The following is a 17,473-nucleotide window of genomic DNA, read 5'->3' on the forward strand; positions in this document are numbered from 1 at the left end:
AAGTTCGCCACAAAGTTAACTGCATTCTCTACACCCTCGCTGCTCTCTGGAACATTTATAATCCTCAAGTTATTGCGGCGTGATCTGTTTTCCAAATCTTCGATCCGATCCAACAGTGTCGCATTTTGGGTTATCAGAGCTTCCACAGCTGGCTCGAGTGCACATATCTTATCAAAATTATCACCTGTACGTGATTCGGCCTCCGTCAGTCGTTGTTGCACAGAGTTCACACTTTCTGCCAAAGCCTTCATTGTAGTCTGTAACGGCACCAGTGAATCTTGAATAAGGGCAGAAATATCTTCTTTCAAACTTTCTCGCTGCTTGGCCAATTCTTCCACCAGCTGAGTCATGGTTATTCCGTCGCTTTCGGGAGAGCTAGCTTCTGATGCCATGGCGGATAGCTTACTAGCCACTGTGCGCGTGGTCATCGTCGAAGAAGCTTGTTTTGTTTTGGAGGTAGCCATTCGCTTTTCGGGGTTGTTTAATGCTTTAATGTGCGTTAATCACACAAGTCCTGTGGTAAAATATTACATTTGGTCACATAAGTTGCAAATTCGGTCAGAGCTCTTCACACACGCAGCCTACCCCTTCATGGCCCAAACCGGAAGTCGTACCCCGCCTTTCACCCGTAGTCAGCTGGGATAGGCTCCAGCTTGCCTGCGACCCTGTAGAACAGGATAAAGCGGCTAGAGATAATGAGATGAAATGAGACAACGTTTAAAAATGGCCGACTGCACCTTTAAACCTTGTGGACTAACAGCACTTGAGTGTCATGCTGTAGTGATATGACACGCTGCAGTACTGTGCACGGCCTGCAGGGGGCAAGAACAAGATCCAGGCTTTTTCCGCGTCAGCTGCACACAAACACAGCGCGCGACCAAACAATAACGAATCGGTTAAATTCTCACTCAGGAATATTCTGGAAACATTTTCACTTCGAGCACCGACACTGTCGCCGCTGGTTTTTCTGGTAACCGCCGGAAAAAAAAAACAGCCTTCTGGAAGGATTGTAAGGAGAGAAAAGTTGCTTTTTCTGGAGTGTTTACTGTCTAATTGTTTGTAAAGTTAAATAAATTATCGTGAAGTAATCCGCTGTTTGTTGTCATGTAGTTAGCTTGCTAGCTAGAGCTACTCAGAGCGCGCGAGGATTTACATGGACTTCAAGTGTGTGTGTGTGTGTGTGTGGGGACAAACTGCGTGTTAACTTCAGCACGTCTCCAAATAAATAAATAAATAAACAAACAAACAATTAGTTTAAATTACCGCACCCGGATACGAAAACAAGTTCTTTACCCAAACGGAGAAATAATAAGTGGTGTACGTCGCCGCCTGAACGCGTCCCACTCGGGCTCATGTGTGATCAGAGTTCAGATGAAGATGTGGATCCTGAATCTGAGCAGGCGGAGGAGCTCGCAGGAAGCCTCAGCAAGGTAACTTCATCACACTCACTCATAATGCATTGCTAAAATAATAATTAATAATAAAGCAACCTGAACCTACTACGAATTGCAAACAGGTTTCCTAATTGCCCGAGTTGTGCTGTCTGGAGTGAGTGAGTGAGTGTCACCGACTCACCACCTGTTCACTCCATAAACCAGAGGTTTGAAGGAAGACTCCACCCTGGAGCATAGTAAACATGTTTATCTTGATATATTTCGTGCTTCTGGTGCCAACCTGTTTATTAGTGCTGTATTTTTCTTTTTGCTGTGCAGGGGCGTCACTAGGAATAAAGGGTTGTTTTACAATCAGGGTGCGCAAGCTAAAAATCACATTTAACACTTATTATCTTCAATATCACAAGGCTTGACTAAATCAACTTGGTTGTTTATTGTAGCCCTGTGATAGCTCTATTTACCATGCAAAGTGATAATGTTATTTTTGGTGAATGTATGGCAATAGGTCATATTTAGCAAAATTACTCGTGTCATTTAGGAAGGTGCTTTTTTTGACCACAGGTAGCTCCAAAAGGGATGCACTTAAATCATTCTTTATACCATAAAACAAATATTTGGTTCCATATCATTGGAAACATAGTTAAGTTTTAATGTTGAATGCCAGTAAGTTTTCAGACTACTCATCTCATTATCTCTAGCCGCTTTATCCTTCTACAGGGTCGCAGGCAAGCTGGAGCCTATCCCAGCTGACTACGGGCGGAAGGCGGGGTACACCCTGGACAAGTCGCCAGGTCATCACAGGGCTGACACATAGACACAGACAACCATTCACACTCACATTCACACCTACGGTCAATTTAGAGTCACCAGTTAACCTAACCTGCATGTCTTTGGACTGTGGAGGAAACCCACGCGGACACGGGGAGAACATGCAAACTCCGCACAGAAAGGCCTTCGCCGGCCACGGGGCTCGAACCCGGACCTTCTTGCTGTGAGGCGACAGCGCTAACCACTACACCACCGTGCCGCCGTTTTCAGACTCGTCTCATTATCTCTAGCCGCTTTATCCTTCTACAGGGTCGCAGGCAAGCTGGAGCCTATCCCAGCTGACTACGGGCGAGAGGCGGGGTACACCCTGGACAAGTCGCCAGGTCATCACAGGGCTGACACATGGACACAGACAACCATTCACACTCACATTCACACCTACGGTCAATTTAGAGTCACCAGTTAACCTAACCTGCATGTCTTTGGACTGTGGGGGAAACCGGAGCACCCGGAGGAAACCCACGCGGACACGGGGAGAACATGCAAACTCCGCACAGAAAGGCCCTCGCCGGCCACGGGGCTCGAACCCGGACCTTCTTGCTGTGAGGTGACAGCGCTAACCACTACACCACCATGCCGCCGTTTTCAGACTATTTTGATCAAATTAGTATGTAATTGTGTCCAAAAAATTTTCCTCTCTGAGACAGCTAATTTTTCAGTATAAAATAACATATGTAAAATGATTTTCATCCTAAAATGTGGTCAAGATATTGGGACATAAATATTAGAGACAACTAACACAAAGCTTACAGCCTTATAGTTAAAAGCACTATGGAAGTAGCGGATTCTGAATTGTCAAAAAAAAAATGTCCTCTCCGAGAATCACTTCATTTGTTTCTCCCAGCCCTGCTTAAAGCTACACTTAATCTTGTTATAATACAAACTATTACACATGCCTATCTGTTCTTTAACTTGTCCTTCACTTAAAAACTGGTACAAGAACCAGTTTGAATCAATTTGAATTTTGGACCCCTGTGACACAAACTTTGTACCCTGATTGTAAAACAACCCTTAAGCTTTACTAGGGCATTGCCCCCCGGCGCGCGCGCACACACACAATGCACCTTAATGTTCCTGTCCCCAACCTATGCAAAGTGGATAATTCTCATGCTGTCGTGGATGAAGTTATGCGAGGAATAGGTCAACGAGACGGAAAACACATCCCAGTCCCCAAAAAATGTATTGTTGGCATTTGGGCTTTTAATGCATGCTGATGCTAAACGTGTCACCTCAACTCTCAGGATTCACGAACTTGGCTGGTTAGTTATGACTGACTAGCACATAGCATACAACCTTAATCTTACCTCTCTCACCCTCCTCCTCATCTGTCACTGTTTCCCTGCCCCTGTCTCTGCTTCGTGAGAAGAATTGTCTGATATCCATCTGGAAAAGTAATTTAATATCGTTTAATTCGATGTAGTTTAATGGGTTTGTTCGAATATGGTTTGCTTAGTTTTGTTGCAAAAACTTCACGCTATCTTAACTCATCCAGAGCCTGTTCTCTGACTCATCCAAAGAGTAGACTCATTTCTCCAGTAGGCTAAATGGACTCATGGCATGCCGCACGCACGCTATGTTTACAGTGAGGATCTCCCAGACCAATCAGAAAATTAGTTAGAAAGAAGAGGCGATAGAAGTTTGAAACACACTGTCCTACAACTTAGTCGATAAATGATCTGCCAAAGAAACTAGTTTGTTAGGAAAATCTTTCAACGTTTTCTTACTGGGGCACGTGCCCCAGTAAAAAAGGCCTAGTGATGCCCCTGTTGTTGTGAGAAGTTTGTTGTGGAGGACCTTACAGGCTCAGTTACAATGGTTCAATAGGAGAAAACATTTCAGTGATTTCAGACAGGTTTCCATTCCCATAATAATCAGATTCAGGCTCGATCCGAATTAAATACAGTGAGTGTGAATGGTTGTCTGTGTCTATGTGTCAGCCCTGTGATGACTTGGCGACTTGTCCAGGGTGTACCCAGCCTTTCGCCCGTCGTCAGCTGGGACAGGCTCCAGCTTGCCTGCGACCCTGTAGAACAGGATAAAGCGGCTAGAGATAATGAGATGAGAAGTCAAGTTTATTTGTATAGCGCTTTTAACAATAAGCATCGTTGCAAAGCAGCTTTAAAGAATTTGAATTTGAAACGACTTAAAATATGAGCTAATTTTATCCCTAATCTATCCCCAATGAGCACGACGGTGGTAAGGAAAAACTCCCTCAGACGACATGAGGAAGAAACCTCGAGAGGAACCGGATTCAAAAGGGAACCCATCCTGATTTGGGCAGCAATGGACAACGTGACTATATAACATTAACAGTTCTAACATGAAGTCAGCTTCGTTGATGCTATAAACCTCCCACTGACGGAAACCCGAGCGCAAAACAGTTCACGACAACCGCAGTCCTAAAGTCAACTGCAAGAGTCTAGAGCATCCTCCAGGCGCGACCCCCAACTGTCCACATGGGGCCGCCCTCCACAGGTACGGTGCGATGCGATGAGACTCCAACCAGACGCAGGGCACCAGGATGGATCAGGCAGGTCCGAGGAGCAGAAGAGATCAGCATCTCAATCCCATTCCTATTGAGAAATATTAGTCGGATTGTAAGAAGTAGTGTCGCTGTCTCTCTCTGATCCGTTTTGATAGGACAATATTAGCCGTGTAAACGCTAAGTAGGATTGCTTTCTTCATGTAGGTTTATGGATGGGAGGAAACGTGTGTGCCTGTAAACATAGCTACTGTTTTCCCAGCCAAAAGAGCTTCCATTCTCGTGCAATGTTTTTTCCAGTAACGTTCAATGTTGTATGAATCATCCATTATCCGTAACCGCTTATCCTGTGCAAGGTCGCAGGCAAGCTGGAGCCTATCCCAGCTGACTATGGGCAGGAGGTGGGGTACACCCTGGACAAGTCACTAGGTCATCGTAGGGCTGACACAGAGACAAACAACCATTCACGTTCACACCTACGGTCAATTTAGAGCCTAACCTGCATGTCTTTTGGACTGTAGGGAAACCCACGCGGAGAACATGCAAACTCCACACAGAAAGGCCCCTGTTAGCCACTGGGCTCAAACCCAGAACCTTCTTGCTGTGAGGTGACCGTGCTAACCACTACACTACCGTGCCACTGTCGTATAAATAAGAAACCCAGAAATAGAAAAAGTGGAGACAGCAAATGGACTCAGTCATAGAATTCAATGCAGCTATATGATAGTGATTTATGGTGTGTTACAGCAGAGACCAGTAAAAGGTTCTGACTGCAAATTTGAATTTTGGGCAAAAATTTTCTAATTCTGTTGCTGTTGGAGTTTTGAGATGCTTTCGCTGTTGCATACACGGTGTATCCTGTATGTAAATGTTCTTCCGAGATGAAATGCAGCCCGCGTTTTATAATTCCGGAGATTGCCGAAGCAAGTGAGCAACAATATCATGTGACCGCCATGGGGCGTTTGACCTATTTTTAACCAAAACAAGTCGGCGTGAGTAAACATGGTGGACTGCGCACGCTCTCCAACGCAAAAGAAAAGGAAAGTCTTTTTAGTGAGTGCAACTGCAAGATAGAACAAGGTTCGATGACTTGTCATTTTTCTGGACAGATAACTAAATCATTCTAGCTAGTGTTTAGTCATTTTAGAATTAGAATGTATGAGCTCGACTCCACGGTAGCAAGTACGGAGTTGTACACCTACTGTTTTGATCTTGCAGAGAAAGAAACGATAACACAAAAGCATTAACGGAGAAGAGATATATCCGTCTTTTGTTTCACGGATCTATTCGTGAATGTCAACCACAAATTACATGCCTGCGACTCAACACCCTCTGAGGTCGACGCAGAGTCAGATTGTTTTCTGCGCATCAATATCTTGGTGTTTCGCAGTTCCATAGTTGCGCTCATTAGTTAAAGCTCCTCATGTTCAGCTGTTTCCGTAGGGCCGTACTGTTTACCTCGAGGGAGGATATTCGGTCCCAAAAACAGAGGAAAGTGACCCTCAGCACATCAAAATGATCACATCTCGTCCGCATGATATTGTTCTTGCGAGACATGGGAAAATGCTGTGCACAATTAAAAAGAAAAAAAAGGTGAAAATTTTAGATGACTTTGCAGTCAGCGCCTTTATCAGTCAATGAGATAATGAGCAAGATGATGTTGACAGCATTCCTAGTATGAAAGTTGAACCTTTGTGACCTTTAGCGAGGGAGCCATGGCTTATGTTGCAATCAGCTCAAGGTGATTCCCAACCTCCAAGCAGGAAAACTTAATCAGTTTAAAATTCCTACTCATTAACTTGGGGTAGTCTTTTCAACCTCACATTCCTTCCCAGTTTATGGAGTGATGTCAAATCAGCATGGTTGTGTGCAGTGTCAGAAGTAAACAAAGCAGAACTTCTTCCCTTTAAATGATGTATAAGTATTTGCTTTAGACAAATCAACATAGACATACACTCTTGGTCCACTTGAATAGGAACACCTGTACACTTGCACGTTCAGACAGTTATCTAATCAGGCAATCCTATGGCAGCAGCACACTGCAAAAAAATCATGCAGATACAGGTCAAGAGCTCCAGTTAATATTCATATTAAACACCAGAATGAAGAAAAAAAAATGACGTTCACTGTGGCGTGGGTGTTAGTACCAGATGGGCTAGTTTGAGTATTTCAGAAACTGCTGATCTCCAGGGGTTTTCACACACAACAGTTTATAGAGTTTACACAGAATGGTCCAAAAGACACCCATCCAGTGAGTGACTGTTCTGTGGGTGGAATGGAAACACCTTGTTGATGAGAGAGGTCAGAGGAAAATGGCCAGATTGATTTGAGCTGCCAGCAAGGATATAGTAACTCTTTACAACTGTGGTGAGCAGAAAAGCATCTCAGCATTTCATCTCCTCTCATCTCATTATCTCTAGCTGCTTTATCCTGTTCTACAGGGTCGCAGGCAAGCTGGAGCCTATCCCAGCTGACTACGGGCGAAAGGCGGGGTACACCCTGGACAAGTCACCAGGTCATCACAGGGCTGACACATAGACACAGACAACCATTCATACTCACATTCACACCTACGGTCAATTTAGAGTCACCAGTTAACCTAACCTGCATGTCTTTGGACTGTGGGGGAAACCGGAGCACCCGGAGGAAACCCACGCGGACACGGGGAGAACATGCAAACTCCGCACAGAAAGGCCCTCGCCGGCCACGGGGCTCGGACCCGGACCTTCTTGCTGTGAGGCAACAGTGCTAACCACTACGCCACCGTGCCGCCCCATCTTAGCATTTATTAAAAAAAAAAAAAAATCCAACCTTGACGTGGATGGCTACAATAGCAGATCATCACATGAGGTTCCACTCCTGTCAGCCAAGAACAGGAATCTGAGGCTAACATGGACACAGACTCACTAAAACAGGACAGTTAAAGATTAGAAAAAATGTCACCTGGCATTTTCCAGTCTTCATCTATCCAGTTCTTTGGTAGATCTTTTAAGATGGTAGCTCATTTTTACATTCATATGCAAATTTAAATTTATTTTATTAGATATTGTGCAGAAATATCCTTTCATAACTGTGGTAATAAATGTTAAGAATATATCACTATAATTATAGTAAACTACAAACAAACTATAGCCAACAAAAAGTATACTACTATTTTACTATAACTATAGTAAAAAATATTAGGATTTAGCCCTTGCTTCTAATTAAAACGAGAGTAATGCAGCAGCGCAAGTCTCCCGTATGGTGTTAAAGTGTCTGGTGCTTTACTTTCAGTGGACCAACTATATCCATGGGTGGCAGGACCGCTGGGTGGTACTGAAGAACAACACATTAAGCTACTACAAGTCAGAGCATGAGCAAGCGTATGGCTGCAGAGGATCACTCTGTCTCAGCAAGGCTATCATCAAGGTAAGGCTCCCTCCCTGAATTTAACATCACCATATCCAAAAATTTTAAGGAAAAATGCACCCTGATCATCCACTTTTATCTTAAGCTTTCTAACATGTGATCTAAAATGGTGTTTTTCACTTTATTTTTTTTCTTAGAGCTTCCTTCATTGACGTCGTGGTCTATTTAACTTTAGCTAATGGTTTCCATCGTGCCATTTAACACCTAGTGGGATTTAGCCCTTGCTTCATATCTAATTCAAAAGAGAGTAATGTAGCAGCGCTTTCGTCCTTTAGTCTGTCCAGCTCTTTTTTACCTTTTAGCAAATTAAGTTCTAACACCGCCATTAACGCCATCATACTTGTCATCTCGTAGCCCGCGATCTAGCTGAGCCAAGTCTCTACTGTAACTCATGGTGATTGTGCTGCATTGCATTCTGGAGCTTTGAGTCCAATGTTTGCCATCTCCACTACATCGGTGTTGAATTCATTAGTATGATGTTGGAAAATGATGAATGGGCAAAAGGAGCTTTTGCCTGTTTGTTCATGGATATTTTTTATTTTTTTCCTCTCTCCCCATATTGTTTATTCCCCATTATATCTCAACTCATGCTTGGTATGTGGACAAGAAGTGTAACCAAATTCAACATGGATACTGAGACACAGCACTGCTTACTTGGTGGCAGAAATAACCAGATCATGGTTAAGTTTCTGAACTGAGACATATCACACTGACTGAAGAAAGAGCAGTAAAGTGTCTCAGGCGGTCACATTAATGATGTGTAGAAGGGCTTTGAAATGTCTTTTAAAAAATTGATGTGAAAGTGAGCCTACAAATGGCTGATCAGGATGCGTCTCTAATGAGTTATAAAACTTTTTTTTTTTTAATTGATGAAACCGTTATTCGCAAGACAGAACGACTAAAAAGTTGTAGTTGGTTAATGTAAAAATATGCTGTTCTTTTCAATGCAGATTGTTTGTATTGTCTGAGAGAATCAGGGAGTGTAGAGAGAGCATGAAAGACGGGAGTGTACTCCATAGTCTTGTTTGAACAAGCACAGCTTGTTGCCTCTCACTAAATCCTCAGAACAGCCGAGTTCATACACAGAATCTTTTGTTATAGAGCCTCAAGTATGCGGAAATAGTTGCTTGGAGGAGATTTTGGCGGAATGTATCACAAGTCAAGAAGTTACATTTTCACCTGCTTTACTTTGATTAGCTCCGTAATCCTCACGTAGCTCTCTGTCGTTTTGTCCTGTCAGCTGCTGTTTTAACTTTGTATTTAGTTGTATTTACTAAAACTGTTGTGTAACGTTTTGACTGGCCTTTGGTCATATTTCGTAATCAGAAACAGATGCCGAGTTGTGATGCATGGAGTCTTTCCAAAGCATATATGCGTTAAAAATGATGCAAGAGCCATGTGGTAATTTTTAAGCAAGTGGATGACCATCCCAGCTGAAATGTCCTTTAGTAAGCAAGCAAGTATGCAGTGTGTAGACATTATTCCATCCCTGACTGGAATCTTTATCAGCTTAGCAGGCAAAAACAGTGAAAGCAGCACAGTGCTTGTGACACCACCCCAAGTGTGTTTGTGTTTTGTAGTAGGCAATCTGAGTGTTTGGGGGGGGAACCTACAAAACTAAACAGGACCACATTTGAAGGCCAAGGAGATACTGTGTAGAAGGCCTCGCTTGCATTTTAGTTTGTAAGTGATTGGAACTTGGTGTGCTTTGGACTCACTTTAGTTCAGAAATGAAACAATGAGAGATTAAAGCACAGAATGTCAGCTTCAAGTAAAGCGCATCAAGCAAACAGAGTGGAAGAATCACTTGCCTTTTCTATAAAAAAAAAAAAATTTTGAACAATATTGCGTTTACATGTGACTTTTGTCTGGAGTCGTGCTGCTATTTCAGGTGTCAGAATAAAGCGGTCAGAGAGATGGTCAAAAATATCGTGTCAAAATTAAATAAAGGCTGTTTGTATCACAATAATGCTCTCATGGACCAAAAAAAAAAGCAAATCATGAAAGAATTACAGTACTGTGCTGGCAGGCAAATATAGCACCTTTGTGACCAAAAAACTTCTAACAAACAAGTTCTGACAGTGTGGGAAATTTTGGGCCAAAATATCAGAATGTGAACACTGCTGTGATGAGTGTATAAAGAGGAGATAGTTACAGTCAGTGCATGAGAGACAAGTTGGTTCCTCTTTAGTTATATTAAAGTGCATATTCTGGGCATATATATATATATATATATATATATATATATATATATATATATATATATATATATATATATATATATATATCAATCATCTCATTATCTCTAGCCGCTTTATCCTTCTACAGGGTCGCAGGCAAGCTGGAGCCTATCCCAGCTGACTATGGGCGAAAGGCGGGGTACACCCTGGACAAGTCGCCAGGTCATCACAGGGCTGACACATGGACAGACAACCATTTACACTCAGATTCACACCTACGGTCAATTTAGAGTCACCAGTTAACCTAACCTGCATGTCTTTGGACTGTGGGGGAAACCGGAGCACCCGGAGGAAACCCACGCGGACACGGGGAGAACATGCAAACTCCGCACAGAAAGGCCCTCGCCGGCCCCGGGGCTTGAACCCAGGACCTTCTTGCTGTGAGGCGACAGCGCTAACCACTACACCACCGTGCCGCATATATATATATATATATATATTAAAAAAATTTTTTTTTTTAAATAAATAAAAGTATGTCCCTTTACACACTCATCCAGAAGGGTAATTTTGCACAAGGCCATCTGTCTACAGCAGAAAAAAATAAAATAACAAAACGCGTCTGGAAAAATCCCAAGGGAGTCTGGAGCCAGATTCGTGACGTTATCTGCGGAAGCGCCAGCAGGCTGAGCGAACTTGCACAGTTTCAGTGCGCAGCCTGTGTAGATCAAGCGCTCCCATTTCTCAAGCATTGTCTGGTCTTTTGGGAAACGATGAGTACTAATCCCATCAAGATTGGTGTTGCTACACCTTCCTACGATACATCTGTTAACCATTTTAATAATTACGTGATAACGTTGAAGAAATTTGCAGAAAACCACCAGGTCGTTTTCTCATAAACAAACCAGCGCTGACGTAGGATTCAGAGGGAGGCGTCCCGCACGTGACGTCACAAAAATCAATGTTTGCCGGGAAATCCAAATGCCAAGTTTTTTCAGAGGCGGACCAATTCGCCTCATATGGCTTGATTTCAACTGAATTTTTCTGGTATTGCGCAAGGTAAAAACAATTTTGCAAAATGTGACAGATATTTGACCAAAGTTTAATATAAAATGGGAGAATTACATTGATCTTGCTCCGGAATTTACCCGTGATATGCATTTTAAATCTGCGATAGGCCATCTTGACCAGCCTCCGGACTTTCTTGTCCGTGTCTGTCTCTCTCACTCATAATGCTTTTTGACCAGCAGGGAACAGGTTCTTGAACCGCTTCTGTTCAGAGTTCTTTGAACCTTGATGCCAACTAGCAAACCAGTCCACATTTCCACCAGTTTTAAGTGGAACCTCTTGTAATCAAAGATGTGTCATGAATGGAGGGCGTTGCACAATGGAAGTAAACAGTAGTAGCAAAATGGCTGAGCTCATTAATCACCTGCCAGGTTTTGTTCCGTTATTGTAGATATTTGTTTTCATTTCTTTTTTTTCCTGAGGATGTATCCATTTTCATTGTGTTTCACTGTCTCTCCCCCCCCCCCCCCATTTTTTTTTTTCCTCTATTGCTGTGTTCTGCTTCCTCTCCAAACTAACGACACAACTGCTAGGCATGTAACTATTCAACCAATTCACAATTCAGTTCGAATCATGGTTCAATTTAAATATAAACACTTTTTCATTTTCTTAATAACCCACAGTAATTATCCACATTTGTAATGGTTGGAGTAAATTATAATAGCCTATTAACTAAAATATTGCTTTTATTAAAAATGAGAATTAACAAATGGGCCTTTTTTTATTTATATATATATAAAAATAATATATACACACACAGCTGGATAGTACAGTGGTAATACTCACTGACTACGACACGGGAGATGGGGGTTCGAATCCCGGTCGGGGCAAAACATCATCCAGTAAGGGTCCTTAGGCAAGACCCCTCATGATATATCAGCCTACCTCAGGAATGATAGTCATACTGGCTCAGATGTCAACAAGGTCTGTCAGTTGCTAGGGAACCAGGGCAAACTGATGAGAAATGGGCTACTGGAACAAGACATCGATGGACGAGGACAGAAAATACGGATTTGCTGGAATGATATATCATTGCTAACACAAGAGCTGCTGACCTGAGAAGGAAGATCGTGACCCAACTGGAAACCTGGAGCCTCCGAAGCTGAGTTGCCAAGTACCTTCAGAAGATCTACTCGTAGATGTGAATGCTGCTCTGAAGACAATCTCCACAAGAACCATCACTGAGACCAACAAGCTGATACACAGTACAGCAACAGTAATCATGGAGATGCTTGGACACAAGGTGGGCTCGGGACATAACAAACATGGAAAGAGACGATTAGAGGCCAAGATAAAGGCAGCACAGAGAGAAGTTAGCCAGCTAGCTGAACTACAGAAAGGGAACATGTAAGTACAACTCACTCTCCATACCAGAGGCACTCGAAACTGCCAAACAGCGACTAACAGTTCTGGCCACTGGAAAAATACTAGAAAGACATATGGGAAAGAAAGGCATCACACAACACCGATGACCACAGCAACCTCCCAGAACAAGAACCAGTACCAACCAGACGTCCAAGAAAGAGTGTCAAAGATGAAGAGCTGGACAGCACCAGGCCCGGATATGATCCATACGTACTGGCTAAAGAAGCTAACTGCACTCCATGAACGCCTAGCAGCACAGATGAACCAGCTGCTGAGGGATGAGACCCACCCAGAATGGCTAACCCAAGGCAGGACAGTCCTAATCATGAAGGACCCCCAGAAGGGACCCATCCCATTCAACTACCGGCCAATTACGTGTCTCTGCACAACATGGAAGGCCCTGTCAGGCATCATTGCGGCAAAAATGAGTAAGCATGTGGCTCAATACATGAGCGAGGCACAGAAAGGGATTGGCAGTAACACCAGAGGAGCCAAGCACCAGCTACTGGTTGATAGAACAGTCGCCTGAGACTGTAAGAAGAGACAGACCAACCTGTGCACTGCCTGGATTGACTACAAGAAAGCCTACGACTCAATGCCACACACATGGATACTGGAATGTCTGGAACTGTATAAGATCAACAGGAACCCAAGGACCTTCATCCAGAACTCAATGGAAATGTGGAAGACAACCCTAGAGGCCAACTCAAAACCCATTGCCCAAGTCAACATCAAGTGCGGCATATACCAAGGAGATGCGCTATCACCACTGCTGTTCTGCATAGGCCTGAACCCCCTCAGTCGGATCATCACAAAGAGTGGCTACGGGTACAGATTCCGTAGTGGGGCAACAATCAGCCACCTGCTCTACATGGATGACATCAAGCTGTATGCCAGGAACGAGCGAGAAATAGACTCGCTGATCCACACCACCTGGATCTACAGCGATGACCTAGGGATGTCATTCGGATTGGACAAGTGTGGCCGGATGGTCTCAAAGAGAGGCAAGATGATCCGGACTGAGGGAATTGACCTACCAGAGGGCAACATGGGTGATATCCAAGACAGCTACAAGTACCTTGGCATCCCACAGGCTAATGGAAACCATGAAGAGGCCATGAGGAAGTCAACCACAGCCAAATACCTCCAGAGAGTAAGGCAGGTCCTGAAAAGTCAGCTGAATGGTAAGAACAAGGTCCGAGCCATCAACATGTACGCACTACCAGTCATCAGATACCCCGCTGGTATCATAAACTGGCCGAAGGAGGAGATAGAAGCCACAGATATCAAGACTAGAAAGCTCCTCACCATGCATGGAGGGTTCCACCCCAAGTCCAGCACCCAGAGACTATACACTAAGCGGAAAGAGGGAGGCCGAGGGCTAGTGAGCGTCAAGACCACGGTCCAGGATGAAACATCGAAAATCCGAGAATACATCAGAAAGATGGCCCCAAAGGATGAACTGCTAAGTGAATGTCTCAGGCAGCAGAACCCTGAGGAGAGCGCAGAGGAGGAACAGACAACCTGGAGGGACAAACCCCTACATGGCATGTACCACTGTCAGATAGAGGAAGTGGCTGATATCAAGAAATCCTACCAGTGGCTGGATAATGCAGGACTGACAGACAGCACAGAGGCACTAATCATGGCAGCACAAGAACAGGCCATAAGCACAAGAGCCATAGAGGCCAGGATCTACCAGAGTAGATCAGACCCAAGATGCAGACTGTGCAAAGAAGCCCCTGAAACAGTCCAGCACATAGTAGCAGGATGTAAGATGCTAGCTGGATCAGCGTACATGGAGAGGCACAACCAAGTGGCTGGGATAGTATACAGGAACATCTGCGACCAATATGGAATAGAAGTACCCAAGTCCCAATGGGCGATACCACAGAAGGTGGCTGAGAACAACAGGGCCAAGGTTCTGTGGGACTTCAGCTTCCAGACTGACAAACAGATCCTGGCTAACCAACCAGACATAGTGGTGGTGGACAAAGAGCAGAAGAGGGTGGTGGTGATAGATGTGGCGATCCCAGCTGACGCCAACATCAGGAAGAAGGAACATGAGAAACTTGAGAAGTATCAAGGGTTGAAAGAGCAGCTGGAACGGATGTGGAAGGTCAAGGGTTGCGTGGTCCCCGTGGTAGTGGGGGCACTTGGGGCAGTAACCCCCAAACTGGGAGAGTGGCTCCAGCAAATCCCAGGAACAACATCTGAAGCCTCAGTCCAGAAGAGCGCAGTACTAGGAACATCGAAGATACTGCGCAGAACCCTCAAACTCCCAGGCCTCTGGTAGAGGACCTGAGCTTGAGGATGACATGGATACCACCACCCCCGCCGGGGGTGAGAAGGAGATTTTTATTTTATATATATATATATATATATATATATATATATATATATATAAACCTATTTGTACAGTCACACAACAGCCCTTTCATATTTCAGATCTGGTTTTGTGTTTTCGCAGAGATGTGTTAGCACTGTTACGTTACGTCCGCCTGTGGTGAAGTCATGTGTATTTCCACTATTTTGCATTATTGTGCCATCTGCTGTCTAAACAAAGCAATTAGAGCGAGGAAAAATTAAGAGATTATGCAGGCTGATGATCACGGTTCATTTTAAAAATTTCATCAATTTGAATAATCATAAATTTGGATCGCAGTTTACGTTGCATAATATATTGTTACATGCCTAATGCCCACTGATGTCGTCATAACTTGAACCAGAACAACCAGTTATCTTTTGGTTCCAACTTTCAGGTTTTGTATGAAATAATTTTTGGTCAGAATGCTTTGAACGGTTCAAAATTTGGTACATGAACCAGAATGGAAAGTGTTTTCTGTTGGTGGAAAAGGGGTGTATCTCTGTCTCTCTCCCTCTCTCTGTCTCATTCATTCATGTGCACGCTCACACACAGTGTTCTACAATCTTTTATATTAATCATAATAATTACTTTTTTAAACAGCCATTTTTAAATACTATATCAGAACAAGCTCATTAATGTTAACCTACTGTTCATGTTATAGCTGGAGCTGCCTGTGCAGTTATATGAAAAATAGTGCACAACGTCTGAGCAATCATATTCAATGATTCAAAAAAAGCTGTGGTATAATTTGAATATAGCATGAAAATAACTGATTGTACAATCTGCCATGGAATGTGCTACGATTTTGTCATCATCTCATACAATGTGACACACAATAAACTTAAAAGATCGCTTTGACCAGCACTCTATTGGCTATCAGTTCTGAACAATTACATCTTTCATCAGTGTGTTAAACTGGACAGTCGTGAGCAGGGCAAAAATCAATAAGGCACAAGCCTGTTTGTTACTGAGCATTTAATTAAAACGCTTTTTTCTTTATTATAATTTAGCATTAGTTAGTCTGGGGGATCACATTTCTCATTTGATTCGGTATTGTTTGTATGGTAGTATGTGTGTGCTGTGATCATTTTTTCATCATTCATGTCAGAATCCTGTACTGAAATGGACATGCATGTAATTTTGTTTTTCCTTTTCAGTAACGTAGGAGCTGTGTGTTTTTTTTGAGTTCCGTTGGTGAAATGTATATAGATTTTTATGTCTTTGCCCACAGCCGCATGAATTTGACGAATGCCGCTTTGACATCAGTGTAAATGACAACATTTGGTATCTGCGAGCTGAAGATCCTGAGCTCCGGCACCAGTGGATCGATACCATTGAACTTCACAAGGTAACCTTCACTACGTTTTTAATAGCCTTCTATGTCTTCCTTCTGATCTGTACTGTTTGAGTGAAAATTAATCATTTGTAGGTTAGCAGAGCCTGATTCGGGATTCTTGACCTGTAAATCAGTCGTGCAAACACACAGACACGCTCAATTTTGAGACACATTTTTCTGTTGCCTTCCCCCACACTGCACTAAAGCCAGGCCTGAGTATCCTTTATATCTACATAATAAAAATTTCGCGCTTTTTTTTTTTCAGTGCACATTTCGGTCTTAAGCTATTTAAATGTGCTTCTAAAGTAAGAGTCTAGTTTAGACAACCACAAGGTTTAAAAAAAAAAACAGTTCAGCAATATCCTTGAGTTTTGATTTTATGACTAGAGGCTTGATGTTGCTCCATGACATGAATTTGGCCATACGACAGTTAGTGTGATAACAGCTCTGTCCACAGAACAAATTAAATATGAAATGGGACAGCTCAGAGTTCTTATAAACTAAAATGAAAAGTGGAAGACACTTCCAAATTTCTAAAATGTGCCAGAGCTGCCGGGTGATCTACATCACTAACTTCAGGCATGCAAACTGGTTACAAAAACAAGTGGAAGTAAATAGTTGTTCAATAAACTCTTAAATAGAGCTGTTAACTATTTAACAGTTATTCCACGAAATCGAGTCATACATAAGTTGATATGTGCCTCGTTGGCTATAAGCCATGTACAATGAGATTGAGTGAGTAGAATAACTGTTTTATTCTATCCACGGTCACTGGATTTTGAGAAACGGAGCATTTTTTATTTTTTGCAAATTCAATAAATAAAAACTTTATACAAAACATCCGACAAAATCATTTCCACTTAGAATGTAAACAAACCGAGGAAATGACAGTAACAATTTGTGAAAAATGCTATAATAATTCTTGAAAAAAAAGATGCGTTCTTACCATCAAATATTTTTATTCCATGTTTTGGTGCTTTTTTGCATTTTTTGTGGTTTTGTTTTTGAGTAGAGGGTTTTTTTTTTTTAAATTAAAATTTCGTCGTC

The 17,473-nt window shown here is 42.9% G+C and overlaps 1 protein-coding gene across 2 annotated transcripts in view; it reads left to right on the top strand.

Moving 5' to 3' along the window:
- Nucleotides 1-821: 821 nt before the first annotated feature.
- Nucleotides 822-17,473, top strand: part of cert1a (ceramide transporter 1a) — a 61,159-nt gene continuing 44,507 nt past the window's right edge. Inside the window, exons 1-3 of one of the 2 annotated variants that reach the window (XM_060906959.1) lie at nt 822-1,430; nt 7,978-8,112; nt 16,322-16,438. In XM_060906959.1, the coding sequence (XP_060762942.1) occupies nt 1,353-1,430; nt 7,978-8,112; nt 16,322-16,438 (330 nt within the window). In that variant the 5' untranslated portion in view covers nt 822-1,352. The remainder of the gene's footprint in view (nt 1,431-7,977; nt 8,113-16,321; nt 16,439-17,473) is intronic. The other variant, XM_060906958.1, reaches the window with a different exon arrangement.

This window comes from Neoarius graeffei, chromosome 24, assembly GCF_027579695.1.
Source record: "Neoarius graeffei isolate fNeoGra1 chromosome 24, fNeoGra1.pri, whole genome shotgun sequence".
Taxonomy (NCBI): Eukaryota; Metazoa; Chordata; class Actinopteri; order Siluriformes; family Ariidae; genus Neoarius; species Neoarius graeffei.